Source organism: Sebastes umbrosus, chromosome 18 (assembly GCF_015220745.1).
Source record: "Sebastes umbrosus isolate fSebUmb1 chromosome 18, fSebUmb1.pri, whole genome shotgun sequence".
Classification (NCBI taxonomy): domain Eukaryota; kingdom Metazoa; phylum Chordata; class Actinopteri; order Perciformes; family Sebastidae; genus Sebastes; species Sebastes umbrosus.
Window position 1 is genome coordinate 24,410,654 of NC_051286.1, and position 15,709 is coordinate 24,426,362.

At 42.4% G+C, this 15,709-nt stretch overlaps 1 protein-coding gene across 7 annotated transcripts in view; it reads left to right on the top strand.

Moving 5' to 3' along the window:
- fynb (FYN proto-oncogene, Src family tyrosine kinase b) overlaps positions 1-15,709 on the top strand; it is a 99,715-nt gene that overhangs the window by 64,275 nt on the left and 19,731 nt on the right. For all 7 annotated transcript variants that reach the window (XM_037751583.1, XM_037751582.1, XM_037751581.1 and 4 more), the window contains 4 exons: positions 5,896-5,992; positions 11,721-11,819; positions 13,994-14,097; positions 14,486-14,635. In XM_037751583.1, the coding sequence (XP_037607511.1) occupies positions 5,896-5,992; positions 11,721-11,819; positions 13,994-14,097; positions 14,486-14,635 (450 nt within the window). The remainder of the gene's footprint in view (positions 1-5,895; positions 5,993-11,720; positions 11,820-13,993; positions 14,098-14,485; positions 14,636-15,709) is intronic.

Genomic DNA, 15,709 nt, shown 5'->3' on the forward strand with positions numbered 1-15,709 from the left:
CCGTAGTTACATACGTAACTCTCGTTTTCTTTTCTCGAAATAGAGTTGATGCGCTAAATGGACTATGAAAATGTCTTTGCCAAATAAGGTCTGACGTAGTGAACATTTAACTCACATGACTGATCGGCTGTTTTTCCTGTCAGAGTCTTCCTGTATATTCCAGTAACATGCAACGTAGTCGGGGGGTATATAGCGTTCCGCGTGTCCGTCCTTCCGTCCGTTCACGTGTAACACCTTCGTTTCTGGAGCAGAACTCGGAAACTCTGAGACAGTAAAAGCTCTGAGAATCAAACGGTATTTTGCCAAGAACACAGAAGGAGGAAGTCATTAATTTGAAGGGGTCCTTTGGTGTGTCTTTATTGTTTTGTCAGAACAGGGAAAGTATCTGCAACTAACACAAACTGGAGTGTGAAGGTCATTTCTTTTGACTTCGTTTCCCACACAGTTCAATGCAGCCAGTGATATCCTTGCTGACAGCCTCCCACACACATCCACCTCCGTATGCAAACGCACTAACTCTTATGCTGTGTTCAGACCAAGAACGAACATTTACTTGTGCAAGTCGGTCTCAGTCTTGGTCCGGTACTCTGTACGTGTCTTTCGTGACACAGTGTCACACGAATGACGCGATGCGAACACGCGAAAGTCACGTCATTCATGCCATTTGCGTCGCATGGTGCAAATTTGCGTCTAAAGACTTCCCATGGCATCCCAAAATCCTGACAATCCTCACCTCACAGCCCCTTCTACTGCTCCACTGCCGACCCCAGCCCGGCCCGGCCCTGTCAGGAACGTCCGGCTGGCATTAGCACAAGGTTTTGTGTGTGCCGGGATCATTGTTTATGTAGGGAATATTCCTACTCAGGATATCCTTTATATTTGACTGAGCCCAGGCTGCTCTGCAGAGGAACTCAGCATTTCCACTCAACTTAGCAGGAGTCCTCTCCCTCATAGTGTGGATTATTTTCTGCGCTGCATAATCCAAATCCACTCAGTGGCAGAGGAGCAGAGCGGGGTTTAGCTTTTTAATTTTCTCCTGGTGGGGAAATTTGGACCTAAGCCGCCCTTCCCTCTCAACCTCCGTTATAACACAGCTGCCTCGCTTGTTGGTCTGACAGCCACAGTCACCCCCCCAACCCCCTCAGTCGCACTGCAGAGGAGCCCAAATTGCAGCTGGCTTCAGGAATCTTTATTGATTACCAGTTGGTCTTTTGCTGATGTCATTTCCCCAAATGGAAATTCACAGTTTGGTCCTGTGACCTTATGTAACTAATTGAGTAGGATCCCAGCAGACAACTCTGAGATGAATCAATAAACCAGTTTACACCTAACGCCCACCTCTGCTGACCTAATGGAACATCCGAGCAGCAGTATAAAACCACAGCTGTGATGCGTTCAGGGTCTTGTTACGTCGTCGAGTGTTTCAATCACACGCTCTCTCCACTTCTCTCTGTTATCACATGAATAGCAGCAGGTCCTCTCTATCTGCAGTCCCATCAGCCTCTTCATACCGAGCCTCAGTCCTGTGAGAGCGTCTCAAGTGAAATGACTTGAAAAGATGCGATCAAGAGAGTTTAAGTGGACTTTAAAGAAGTGCCCATTCAACTTCCATTTGTCAGACACTCAGAGGCATGAAACAGCTCAACAGCTGCAGTCACCTCAGACCTGAGAGAAACACTCTGAGTGCTGCTTTTTGTCTTATCGCCACACTGTTATGAGACGAGACAAATCCAACTAAGACAGTGAGTTAGATAGAGGGCCAAACCTCTTAAAGGATAATTCAATTTTTCCACAATTTCAGCCGTCATTCCTCTCGGTAATAATAACATCGTACTCACTAAATCAATTGTTGAGATCTGGATATGCAGCGCCTTCGCTAAAATTAAGTGTAGTGGTGCAAGAAACACGAGTCATCCGATCCGACAGGTTGGAAACAAACCCACTGATTAGTCAAACTTGAAGTGAAAATAAGGCGAACGATAAAAGGTTACCTACATTTAGATATCTGTGCACGCACACTTCTCTGGGGCAATGAGGGTTTATTTGCATTTTGTGTGCACTCACTCTCAATTTTACCTCCAAATAAAGTGTTTTTTTATCAATTAAACTGTTGGCTTGACAGAGAAAGTTCCCTCTTAACCTTGGATGTAGTAGTTTGAGAAAATAATACAGACTCAAGGTCCTTTAACTTGTTTTTTCCAGAGCTTTTAACCACATCGAACAGTCTTCATGTGTCGTTGTCATCTACTGATGATGTAAACTGATGATATTCTTAATATCTCTTTTAGAAAGAAAGTTTACACATTTGTTATACAAGGCACCCAATATCTTGACAATTTTTGATTATATAATCCACCATAAGACAGTCAGGAAAAAAACTCGGTGTACTCTTAAACTACAACCTGCCACCTTATTTGTGATGTTATTCACAGGTTTCTCAATTTATGTCATTGTTGTCACTATATTAGTCCGCGAGCCAGGACCCCAAATTTGGGCCGTGGGTACCATCTTGGGGGAATAATTGTCATAGTGACTTTTATACACCCTTAGTGCTATAGAAAATATGTGATAGCATTGCAGCGGTGGTAGCTTCCTGTGTCAATTTATAACCTCATGCCAAAACAGACTTTTCAAAACTATACTTGGAACAGAAGAAAGGGTTTTACTTCATATTGATGGTTCTCCCTTAATATTGACCCTTTCTCTTTGAAAACTGGTGGAAATATAACTCAGACTATATGTTTTTCAGAAAAGTTCAAATGATTATCTCTACAAATTTTATCTGTTACTGGCAGTCACAACACCGAAACTGTACATTACTTAAAATGAACTTTTTCTGCTCTACTGATGTTAACCCTAAGAGACCCACATAGACCATTTTGTCTTTTTTACGGGGGTACAGAGGGTCTTTAGGGGGGAGACAGCAGGTCAACAGTAGATGTCACATAGAAGTGGTGTACATCATCTGAAAGCTGAGAACCTGAAGATTAATTTGAGATGCAGTTCAGCACTGTGTGTCAAGTTGTTCTGGTCATAAATCAGAAATGAATTCATTAAAATGAATAGTGAGAGTGTATTAGGATTTAGAACATGATGATAGAAGTATATGATGTCCATCCCCGTGCTCTATTATGTCTCATAAGTTGTTGCAGCAATTTTTGGGGTTGATACCATGTGTTACACAGATTTTGTGCTAAATTTAAATTTGAGAATTGATACAAATTATCAATTATCCCTCCAAAATACCACATTAAGACACCAAGACCTTGAGGAACACCATAGAAAAAGCCATGCTGTGATTTGGTAACAGATTTCTGCAAGAACTGCATTTTTCAGTGATTACATGGCGAGCACTTCTGTTGTGTAAACTGCTCAGAAACCCCCTTATTGTCAATCTAGCTAGGAAAGCCATCTGTCCTCTGAATGTTCTAGGTCTCTAGTTTGTGGCTGTAAAGTTTCATGAGGCTGTGAGTATCCTAGAGGTCACCACAGGTCATTTTATACAGTGACATCAAGTTTAAAAAAATAGTCTCACTACAATGAAATGGCTACTATGGGGACTAACATCATCACACATGAATACAGTTGGGCTCATTGGATCCACAAGAGTCAGCTTTACAGTGATACCCAATTTATGTAATTCAGGACTGTTTAGGGACCCCAGTATGCAGAAATATTCAGATACACCATTTTAGAATAGTCGAAAATAACACATTTATACTGCATGCAAAAAACAACAAAAAAGCCAGCCAGCCTGCAGCCAATCAGAATCGAGTATTCACCCATAAAAGCTGATGTAGCCTACTGTAGTTTCAGGGGATACCCTCCATACTCTGCCATTAAGAGGGATTTTTTTCAGGTTACATCTGTCCTAAATGACATTACTCATTTAGTCCGAAGAAAAGCGAGCCAGTATACTATATAACCCTCTTGCTGTAGTTTGAAAATCATTTCAGTTTTCTCTAATAACTACAGACGCCAATAGCACGGGGGAAGTTGTATGTACACTAAAAACACTTTTTTACTAACAAATTCTGCTGTGATGCTCCCAGTCTTGTCCATCAGCAGAGTTGGTCGTTGGTGAGATAACGCTGATAATGACTGAAAAAGGGTTTTCAGGCCTCTGGTCTTTATCTAGAGAGGTTTTTAGTCTGTCTGATGGGAGTCAAACTGGACTCAGGCAGCCCAAATCTCAGCTTCTGTTACTGCACCGCTCCATGTCCGAAGCAGTTTGTGGCTGCCCTGCGAGGCTGGATTCACACGACTGTCTATTCATGCAGTTCAGGTGGTGGATGTGCTTCAGACAAGCAAAAATACTTGAGCTAGCATTCCAAAGCGAGGTAGGGATTTAGCTGATGCTCTTAATATGAGAAACACACAACGAGTCAACTGGTAAAGAGCTCAGTGTCTTATTCACTCACAGTGGTCAGACAATGAATTCATTCTCAAACTACTATATAACCCTGTAACCCCAATTAAAAGTAAGCAAGAATGAATCTTTTTAGAGTGTAATTTTACATTGTGTGTTAATTTAATAGAAGCCGTATTAAAATGAGACCAGGATGAGTCGGTTTAGTCTGTCCCTGAGGAGCCTGTGAGTTTATTTCTGTACTAAATGCTTCACTTTGTTCTCTGTTGTCTCCTAATCATCGACTATTTGTTATATTTATGTTCTACCAGCACACCTAAAAGGGTACTTTAACAGTCTGAGTGTTTCTCCACCTCACATTCTCATTTGTATCAACCTCCTGCTGCGATCTGTTCACACATCCTGCAATGAGCCTCAATTCCTTTATCACGTTTGCCACAAGCAAGCAGCAAGCAGCAAGCAGGCTGAGAAAGTAGTCCTGTGAGAGGAGAGGAGTGCTACTGGGAGATAATCTGCTATTTCTTCTGTACTTCTGTGATGAGGGCAACATTAGTGGGATTATTGGAGGGAGATGTGGCAGAGAGGATAAGACTCAGTGGGGAGAAGGTGACTTCAGGTACTTTGTGAGAAGAATTTAGCATTTTTCTGCAAAGGTTATTCTACCATTATGAAGCCAGTTCTACCACAGGAGAGCTGTGCTGGCAGAGAATTAGAGCAAAGCCAATCTTGGAACAAAACGGTCTGATGATGGATAAACCTCTGGGGGGCAACGGACAATATTTCTGAGGTTGTGGTGTAGCCAGCGGATATCCGGGCCAAGACTTCCTCTTCCGTTTTAATTCATTATTAACATTTCTTTCCACCGTTTCAACCAATAGTGTTAATTGGTTATAATGCTTAATGTCGGTTAACGGTTAATTATTAACATCCCTAGTCTGACTCAAACAACATTTATTCAGTTCAATTCATTTTTATATAGCATCAAATCATAACAGAAGTTATCTCAAGACAGTTTTCATATAGAGCAGGTCTAGACCATACTCTATAATTTAGAGACCCAACAAGAGATCGTTCAGGTGCAACAGTGGCAAAAAAAAAACACCTCCCCTTTAACGGGTAGAATCCTTGGGAAGAACCAGGCTCTGGTTGGGTGGTCTCTCGGTATCTGCCTCGACCGGTTGGATTTATCTGCACCTTTACTCCTGTTTACAATCATTTACATGATGTGTTAAGAAACGTGTATGGGAACTGACAACAAAGTTATCATTTAAATTGTATTATTGCAGCGCCAAAAGGCGCGGTGAAAACCTGTTGGCTGCACCTAAATGAAAAAGTTAGGCACATCAGTGCAACCAATGTAAAAAAGTTAGTCTGGAGGCCAGATGTGTCGTCTGACAATAACTAAAGTGTTTTGAATGCCCCCACTAGAAGCTGCCAGTGCGTCGTCAGTTAAACAGTCATAGCTTCGTTTTCTCTCTCTCGCTAATCTGCCGAGCGCTGACGCTGTGTTTCTATCCCTCCTGCAGGAGTCACCCTCTTTGTGGCACTTTATGACTACGAGGCGCGGACAGAAGACGACCTCAGCTTCAGGAAAGGAGAAAGGTTCCAGATTATCAACAGCACGTAAGTCGCTACAGCTGCTTATCACACTGCCGGCAACTCGGGAAGGAATGCAAGTTTCCCATTTTATCACCGTCTTAAAGGGGATGGTGCTGCTGGGTGGCAGGGGGGGGGCAGACAGAGTGAGGTAAAAGTGTCAGCTTGTACATGGAAAAGAAGTGTTTTTGTTGCGTAATCTGGAGCAAGCTACAGCCCAAAATAAATCTGTTTAACTTCAGCTTGTGGAAGTATGAAATATATAAAACTCATGTTCAGTTGTTACAACCAACCTGGGAGCTCCGACATTGACCACTGAATTAATTTACACCAGACAAAAAGTCTTAAATCCAATGAAAACTGGCAGCAACTCAATATCGGTTACACTATTAAAGGGTGCAAAGCATTTCAAATGAGGTAAAAGTGGTGTCTTGAACATGCAATATGACAGTCAGCAGTAAAGGCAGGTTATTTAAGGGTTACACAGGGTGGAGCAGAAGGGGCTCCAGCCAGCAGTGATGAGTGGTGTTCCTTGAAGACATCCCTCTGAGCTTGGACTGGAGGTGCCCTGTTCCACCAACAGCGATGCTGGCCGATCTTTCTTCCGGCCTGCAGAAGAGCAGACGTCCAGTATGTACAGTACGTGTGTGTGTGGCTGGGAGGAGAGGCGTGATCACCTGTCAGATCTTTAACCGTCGTGGCCTCTGCTTGAGGATGGTTTTCATTTTGTGAAAACCACTTTCGCTTTCTGTCTACATGAGGCTGCTCTGAGTGACCCCTCAGCTGCCTCTCTGTCTGTTTGGGTTTCTGCAGAGATGCAGTGACGTTAGAGGAGGCGGGCAGACTGCCGGCTCTGTGCTCTACTGCAGAAGGACGGCAGTTTTTTTACTGGGACTCCATTGTTTCATGATTAAGCTGATTACCTGTATGTATCCATCACCTCACTGCTCTGATTTCTGCGTAAATAGATACCCACAAAGCCAGTTGAAGGACACTGTTTATATTACCATGGGTTCTGGATAACTACGTGTAAGACCTATAGGTTTAATTCACAATGAAGTTTTGTTGTTTCATGTGAAACAAAACTGAAACTATGGGATTGCTATAATAGTAATAATAATGATATGATGATAATAATGATAATGAACAGGACTGTAAAGGTTAACCTGATAATATCGCGAGAATAACACGTTAACGCAAATTAATTTTAACGCAACTAATTTCTTTTAACGCATTAACGCAACTTGCGTTTTTTAGGTTGTAGTGGCTCAATTTTAAAGCTGGAGTGGAGATACTGGCATCATATGAAAGAAAGAAAACTAGAAAACCTAAGGAATCCATCGGTACCAACCATGTCATACTAGCTTGTTGAGAAGGAGGCTAAATGACCCTCCAAACTTACGCTAAATTTTGGCGAGGAAAAACTTATGGCCATGGTAAACTGAAAATCCCATAGTTTTCAGTTTACTATGACTTGCCCAAAACTGCATTTGATTATCATAAAGTGTGCATGTCTGTAAAGGGGAGACTCGTGGGTACCCATAGAACACATTTTCATTCACATATCTGGAGGTCAGAGGTCAAGGGACCCCTTTGAAAATGGCAATGACTTTAACCTTCTTTGCGACAAGCTAGTATGACAGGGTTGGTACCAATGGATTCCTTAGGTTTTCTAGATTCTGATAATACCAGAATATTCACTCTAGTTTTCAAACTGAGCCCGTTACAACCTAAAAATCACATGTTGTGAAATTCTTATTTTCGTTCTTTCCAGGAAACTTCATTGCAAATTCTAAAGAAATTACAGACCTGTATCTTTTTAGTGTCGGTGGGGCGTTTTTTTTTAGAATTGTAATCATGAGCTCAGTATTTCTAAAAATCCAGGCTAAAGCCCTGCTTCTGTATGGCAGCCTGAGAGGTGAAATCCAGGGCATAAAAAGCACAAGTTCCTGTAGTCCCCAGTGCACATCACACCCGTGGCTGAGTGTTGTTCTTATATCAGTCTGCGCGAGTGTTTATATTAGTGCATTTATTAATACTATCCTCTAGACGAGTACACACTGTGCTTTCACACAAACATACACTGTCTCAAATATAAAATGTTAATGCTTATGCCATATAAGTCTACTGTACGTGGCTGCTTATCACCTCAGCAGCCTCTGGCCCAGCAAGGTCAGTCTTCCTCCTCACCACACCCAGTTAGCATCCTGTCCCAGCCCAGCGTCTTGCACATTCCACCACACACCTCGGTCCCTGCTGGGCCTCAGCCGGAGCAGGAAGACACCGTCATTAGACTCCCTCCTCTTCCTCTGCTCTCTCTCCTCCTTCTTCTCCTCCTCCTCCTCCTCCTCCTCCTCCTCCTCCTCCTCTTCAGGGGCCAGACAGAGCTGCATCTTCACCCTTTCTCCCCCCTCCTCCCTCTCTCTCCTCCCTCATCCGCCCACGCCTCACTGCTTCAACCAGCCTCCAATATGGACTGGGCTTCTTCCAGCCGGCCACACTGACCCCTGCTGGACAAAGGCGGTACAGGGCTTAAAAAAAATCCTCACTCTTGCTCCAGCCCGTCAGAGCTGGCAGGAAGTGACTGACAGATGCCCGAGCAGGCGGGGCTCACGTGAAGCACCAGAGATCCCAGCACCACCGCCGCCTCAGCTGACAGAAGGCTTGTTCCTTATTTGTTTGGTGGTGATGGCATCCTCCAGGAAACAGGCCTCCATCCCTGAATGTTTAGAAGGCTCCGCGTTCAGCTCCGGCTTTTTATAACCCCGCTGTTTGTATATTGTGAAGCTTCATCAGACATAATCAGGAAATAGCTCCAGTTCTTACCGACTGCTCCGCTGTTAGTAAATTGTTCTGATTCTATGAATAAACCCACCGTGGTGTTGTGAATGGCTGCCTGTACTGTACCGTCAGACTCCTCTCAGGCAACACGGTCCTGTGTTTAATTATTCTCTCATCAACAGTCACCGTGGGGAGAGGGAACCCGAGACGGGAGGGAGGTTTCTTTGTTTACTCTTGTTGTTGCTTTCTGTCTGTTTGTGGCAGAGCCAGAGTTGGTTTAAGGAGACAAAAGAGGCAGCGGGACAGACTGTGGCCCGCCCCGCCCCGTCTGTTTATGTCTCCACGCAAACACACATACCGACACATCGCACACCGCACGAACACATCCTCTCACTCCTGCATACTTTTCTCTCTCAGAAGGCCGATTGTTGAGACTCCCATCTTTCTCTCTCCTCCCCTTCCCTCCCTTCCTGAGGGATTCTCTGTGAACAAAGGGAAGCAGGCCCGTTTCTGCCTGGGATGTCGTCCCCAGGCGATCCCCCCCGTAATGGCTTTATTCAGCAGAAATGAAGGACCTCTCCTCTCCTCTCCTCCCTCCCTTCCTCCACTCCCTTCTTCTCTCTGTCTTTAGCATCCCTCTCTCTCACACACCCAAAGTCATTCCCTCCTGGTGCCTCAGGGATGTGATAGAAACAAGCACGGGGTGGTACAGTGTGCCAGAGAGAGACATTGACAAAGAAACGTACATGAGTGATTGTGCATTCATGTGCAAGCATTGGTAATGATGGTAAACCACTACTGCTAGCTGTCCCTTAAGGCAGCCAGATACTGATGTGTGTGAAGGAGGAGAGCGGAGGAATGAAGAGAAGAAGAAGAGAGTATTATAGTATTCATCTCTCCTGTCGAGTTCTAGAGACTTGGAGAATCTCTGTGAAGGAGCGTTGAAGCTGTTCTGAAGGCTCATAGACTACCACTTTACTGAGATTCAGGCTTCATACCTTTTTGAATTATTATTGACTGGAGCAAAAATAAACAAATATCAGGCTGAAAGTGTTTTTCGGATTGATTTGGACAAGACAGATTAACTTTGCAATCTGATCAGAGTGATAGTGCCACATTATTTTACCCTTTTCATTTTTAAAATCTGTCAAATATCCATTTTTTGGCAGATAGCGGATGCATTTCCAATGCATTTTTACGTTGAGAAAGTTTATCATGCTGATAAATTGAATCTCGGCTTTTAAAATGGAAAGATATGATTAAGGAGGCGGCGGTGTGATGGACTCAGTGTGGGACTGAAAGGAGGAAAAGATGAAATATGAGAAATGTGAGGTAGGGTGGAAGATGAGTAGCTGAGTGAATGAACATGAAAGAGTCTGAGGCGCAGTGAGGGACGGATGGGACCATGGAGAGCTGGTGGTTAGTGAGGAAGAGATGCACAGAGGCACAACGAGCTGTGTGTGAGGACAGCCTGACAGAGGACATTAGAGAGAGACACTGTGGCTGTGTGGGTGTCCGGGCTGAGAGGTCTTTACGGAGCCTCTCCTCCTGTTCTTCCTTTTTCACCTTTTACACCTTTTAGCAGACACCCTTTTTCAAAGCGGCTAAACTTCAGCTTATATATCACACACAGGCAAATGAACACAGAGGCTGAAACAACGATAGGAGGGTAGCATATGGAGCTACTGTAGACTGTCATTATCTCCTTTCAGTCTATTCATCTGTCATCTGTCAATCATTCATCATCAGATATGTATAAAGTACGTGCAAAAGACAAATACCCATATAAAGAGAAGCTGACAGGCAAATGGGCCAGATATTACAAAATTAAAGTTAGTAATTGATATCGATCCTTATCAGTTAGGAGGACCGTGACAGCTAGCCACCCATTACAGTCACTGGTGTGTTTTGGCGTTAGTGAACACCTGTCAGCAGTTCAAAATATGTTCATCTTTGGAGGCCTATGTCCAATTTACAAACGGGTAACGTTAACGTTAGGAATATGATATTAAGATCTACAAGTGCCAACTACAGAAGCATACGGACAAAGATAAGCTAGCTAATGTTATGCTAACGGAATACAGACAAAACGTCCGTTAATACTGTATATTTAATTTAACGGTATCTTGCAAAATGAAACTCATAACGTTAGCCTACCTGATTGGCAGCCGGAATCATAGACAGCAGCTGGACAGCAGACCTCAGATCAGCTCTTACTGCTTGTTTTCCTCCGGTCTGTGAAATCTTGCAGATGCCGTTAGGAGCACCGGAGGACACAGAGGCACATGATTTTTTTTCAGATTACCTGTTTCATATACTACTGTCACGATCAGGCGACCGTTTTATAAAAATAACTTTTTTAAATCATATTTGCTCTAATCTCGCCTCTCAATCTGGAGTACTGTAAATGAAAAAAAAAATACTTTTATACCTCAAAAATGAGTCTTAGCACTTTGAAACTTTGATGAGTATTAGACATCAGTTTGACTTTCGGCAGGCAGAGAGGGATCATCACAGACCGTGTGCATAATGAGTTTCATGGTTCTGTCTCGTTTCTGATTGGAGATATTTGAGATGTTACAATAGCCCCCGGTCTCCCCTTTACACTGAAGTGACAATGAATGAATGAAAGCAAATGTAAAATAAATAAATCGTAAATGTCGAAATCTTCCCATAACAACTTACATTCCTCTTGACTGGTCTTTATTCCTCTTAACTCACACTGCATGTGTTTATACATTTTTTAGTATGGGTGGCTGCGCAGCTTTCAAACTGCCTTTCTACAACCACATGTTGCCCCTCTACTTTTTATTCCCTCCAGACTCACTTGATCCTATATGTTTTCCACATGGACAGCATTAAAGGAAGCAATTCAAACTGAAGCTGTACTTTGATGTGTTCAATGGCAACAGAGATCATATGAAATAAAGTGTATTAATCTTTTCTGTTTCTTCTCTCTCTCTCTCTCTTTCAGTGAAGGGGACTGGTGGGATGCTCGTTCGCTCACCACCGGTGGCAGTGGCTACATTCCCAGTAATTACGTGGCTCCAGTGGACTCCATCCAGGCTGAGGAGTAAGTAGTCTGTGTGTGTATGTGTGTGTGTGAATGCTCCTCAGAGACCCACAGCACACTGGTCCAGGACCAGTGACTTTCATCTAGAATGTGCTCTGAAGTAGCTGGAGATTAGTGAACGCAACGGCCACAGACTGACAGACTCACATGTGCAGACTTAACCTTCTGAGGAGCGAAATTCAGGAGAAAAAAGTCGTCGTCATCCCGCAGTTTTCTTTCCCTGCAGCGCCCACGTTTCTACTGGCCTGATAACATGGCATTTATGTGACACTATAAAGAGATGGATTTAGAATTTGAAAATGCCAGCCAGACTGTGGGTGAGAGGTCAGCATATCCAAGTTGGTGGGGGATTTTTTTTGTTTAATTTAACAGGTCATTGAGTGCATACATTTTTAGCATGAAAATGCATGCACTCCTAAGTTTCACTCTAGTTTTTTAATCTTCCTCATCCTGTGGTGTGGTTTTGTCTGAAAACAGCTTCAACTGCTGCCACAGCCCTGAACCCCCTGCCCCCCACACTTCCACCCACCTGCCCCCCACACTTCAATCTGAATAAGGTTTCCGAATGAAGATTCATTCGGTTCACTGTGAGGTAGAATCTCATGATGAGCCCACTGATGCATGCTGGGATTAAAAACAAGTGGAGGTGTGGGGGCGCAGCTCCGCTTATCAACACAGATCTGTGAGAGACACACTTTGGTGTCACACTGCTCACATTTCCTGTGTGTAGTTTCAGTCCCTGCTATGAATAAGTATTTTTTTTCCAGGTATGTAGTCTGTAACTAAACAATATGCACAGATCTGCAGGGACGAAGGCAGCAGGCCCTGAACTATAGTCACAGTTCAAACTGTTTGACAGGCTAGCTGCTGGGTTAGAGTCCAAATGCTAAATATACAAACCACAGACCGTATATAAAGATGGACGACATGACAGCTCCCCAAAAGTGAAGTCAAAACATCTGGATCGCCCCCTGGTGGCTGGCTGCAGTATAGGTCATAAACCCCGCCCTCTCCATGTTAGCAGATGGGCCAAACTAAAAAGTCAAAGTACACGTCAAATATAATTTTCACAAAGACTGTTTCTGACCTTTTATGTAGCTCTTATCACGCTGATATATGTTCAAGTGTTAATTTTTCTTTAATTAGGGCTGTCAATCATGATTAATTGCAAAATAATAGCACATTTTTTTATCTGCTCAAAATGCACCAACACACAATTTAGGTGCACCAAAAAAAATGTCATTGAGCCTTTTGGCGCCACAATAATATGTGTTACTTTTTTTTGTCAGTTCCCGTACACATTGGTAATTTCTTAAAACATTATGTAAATGATAGGGCTAATAATTAATTGATTAAAATAGTTAATCGCGATTAATTTCAAATTAATCACACATTTTTTTTATCTGATCAAAATGTACCCTCAAGGCAGATTTGTCAAGTATTTAATACTCTTATCAACATGGAAGTGGACGAATATGCTGCTTTATACAAATGTATGTATAAATTAATTATTGTAAATCAATTAACCCAAAACAATGACAGATATCATCCAGAAACCCTCACAGGTACTGCATTTAGCATAAAAAATATGCTCAAATCATAACAAGGCAACAACAGTGTGTCAGTGTGTCAGTGTGCTGACTTGACTATGACTTGCCCCAAAACTGCATGTGATTATCATAAAGTGGGCATGTCTGTAAAGGGGAGACTCGTGGGTACCCATAGAACCCATTTACATTCACATATCTGGAGGTCAGAGGTCAAGGGACCACTTTGAAAATGGCCATGACAGTTTTTCCTCTCCAACATTTTGCGCAAGTTTGGAGCGTTATTTAGCCTCCTTCACGACAAGCTGGTTGGTACCAATGGATTCTTTTGGTTTTTGTAGTTTCCTGTGATGACAGTATCTCCGCTGTAGCTTCAAAACTGAGCCCGCTACAACCTCCGAAAGTTTGATATTGCAAGTTGCATTAATGCGTTAAAGAAATTAGTGGTAACGCGATAATAACACGTTAACACATATTTGTTTTAACTTATTATTATCGCATTAACTTTGACAGCCCTAGTTTGAATTAGTTATTTGATGCTATAGAATGGGAGTGAGACGTCATTATTGGATTCTAAATCTTCTAAATGTGGTGTTTGAGTTAACATGCTTTGTCCTGTCATTGCAGCTGGTACTTTGGTAAACTGGGACGTAAGGATGCAGAGAGGCAGCTGCTGTCCACTGGCAACCCTCGAGGAACCTATCTCATCCGGGAGAGTGAAACCACAAAGGGTAAAACTACTACAGACACACTCAGAGTCACACAGGTTGATGTGTGTTTAAGCCATGACAGATCCACTACCTCCAGTCACACCAGCCTGAGAGTGTAATTAAAAGATAAACCTGTGGAATGTTTCTACGCTCTGACATTTCCCACATGGCTTCTGTGAACTTGAGCAGTGTGTTAGCTACGGCCGAGTACAGAACCTCAATGCTTTTTGAGTGACAACCGAATTGAAAGTTTTCAAGTGTCGAGTACTTAAAGTGAGCGCTGAATGCTTGGTCCGATTCGTAGTCTTGTTAAATTATTCTTTGATTATTTATTTCTTGATTTAAACCATGGACAAGTTCTTGATGTTTAGTGACTCAATCCCTGAACTGTCCCCTCCCCCGCCCCCAGGTGCCTTCTCCTTGTCCATACGGGACTGGGACGATGTGAAAGGAGACCATGTCAAGCATTATAAGATACGCAAGCTGGACAGTGGCGGCTACTACATCACCACCAGGGCTCAGTTCGACACACTGCAGCAGCTGGTTCAGCACTACTCAGGTATACACACTGTGCTTTTAATGACATTTTAATGACTGCTTTGATATCTAGATCTGAATTTTAGGGTATGTTTTGGTTGATTTTAAGACTTCTGATGTAGCAGTACTACATAATTACAAGCAATTCTACTATTTTTGTTTGTTTGGGGATGTATTCTACTTATTCTGATTCATTTTAGAATAAAACCTGTTATTTTTAGGATATATTCTCGTTCACTTTAGGACGTATTCCAGTATTCTCGTTCACTTTAGGACGTATCCTCGTTATTTCTAGGATATATCCTCATTCACTTTAGGACGTATTCCAGTATTCTCGCTAACTTTAGGACGTATCCTTGCTAATTTTAGGATATATTCTAGTAAATTTTAGGACGTTTTCCAGTTAATTAATCCTCGTTTTTTGTAGGACGTATCCTCGTTATTTCTAGGATATATTCTGGTTCATTTTAGGATGTATTCCAGTTAATGTATTCTCTTTCACTTTAAGATGTATCCTTGTGATTTTTAGGATATACTGTACTCTGGTTCATTTTAGGACGTATTCCAGTATTCTCGTTCACTTTAGGACGTATCCTTGTTATTTCTAGAATATATCCTCGTTCACTTTAGGACGTATCCTCGTTATTTTTAGTATATATTCTGGTTAATTTTAGGATATATTAGAGTTAATGTATTCTTGTTCACTGTAGGACGTATCCTCGTTATTTTTAAGATATATTCTGGTTCATTTTAGGACATATTCCAGTTAATTGTTTCTCATTCTTTGTAGGACGTATCCTCGTTATTTCTAGGATATATTCTGGTTAATTTATATTCAGGACAGAAGCAGAGAAAAACTGCAGCAAATACAGACATAAAAGACGTGTAAATATAGTAAATATACAGACATCATGTCTGTGAAGTACAAAGTTGATAAGCTGCATTGCTGACACAAAGCTTCAAAATATATATTTACATAAAGTTATTCCCAGTGCAGCTTAAAAGAATATGGTATGTAAATTAAGCCTGAAAACCAACCAAGGCTGCCCCTCAGTGGTCTGGCCACCATATGGCCCATGAAGCATTGCATCGCCCA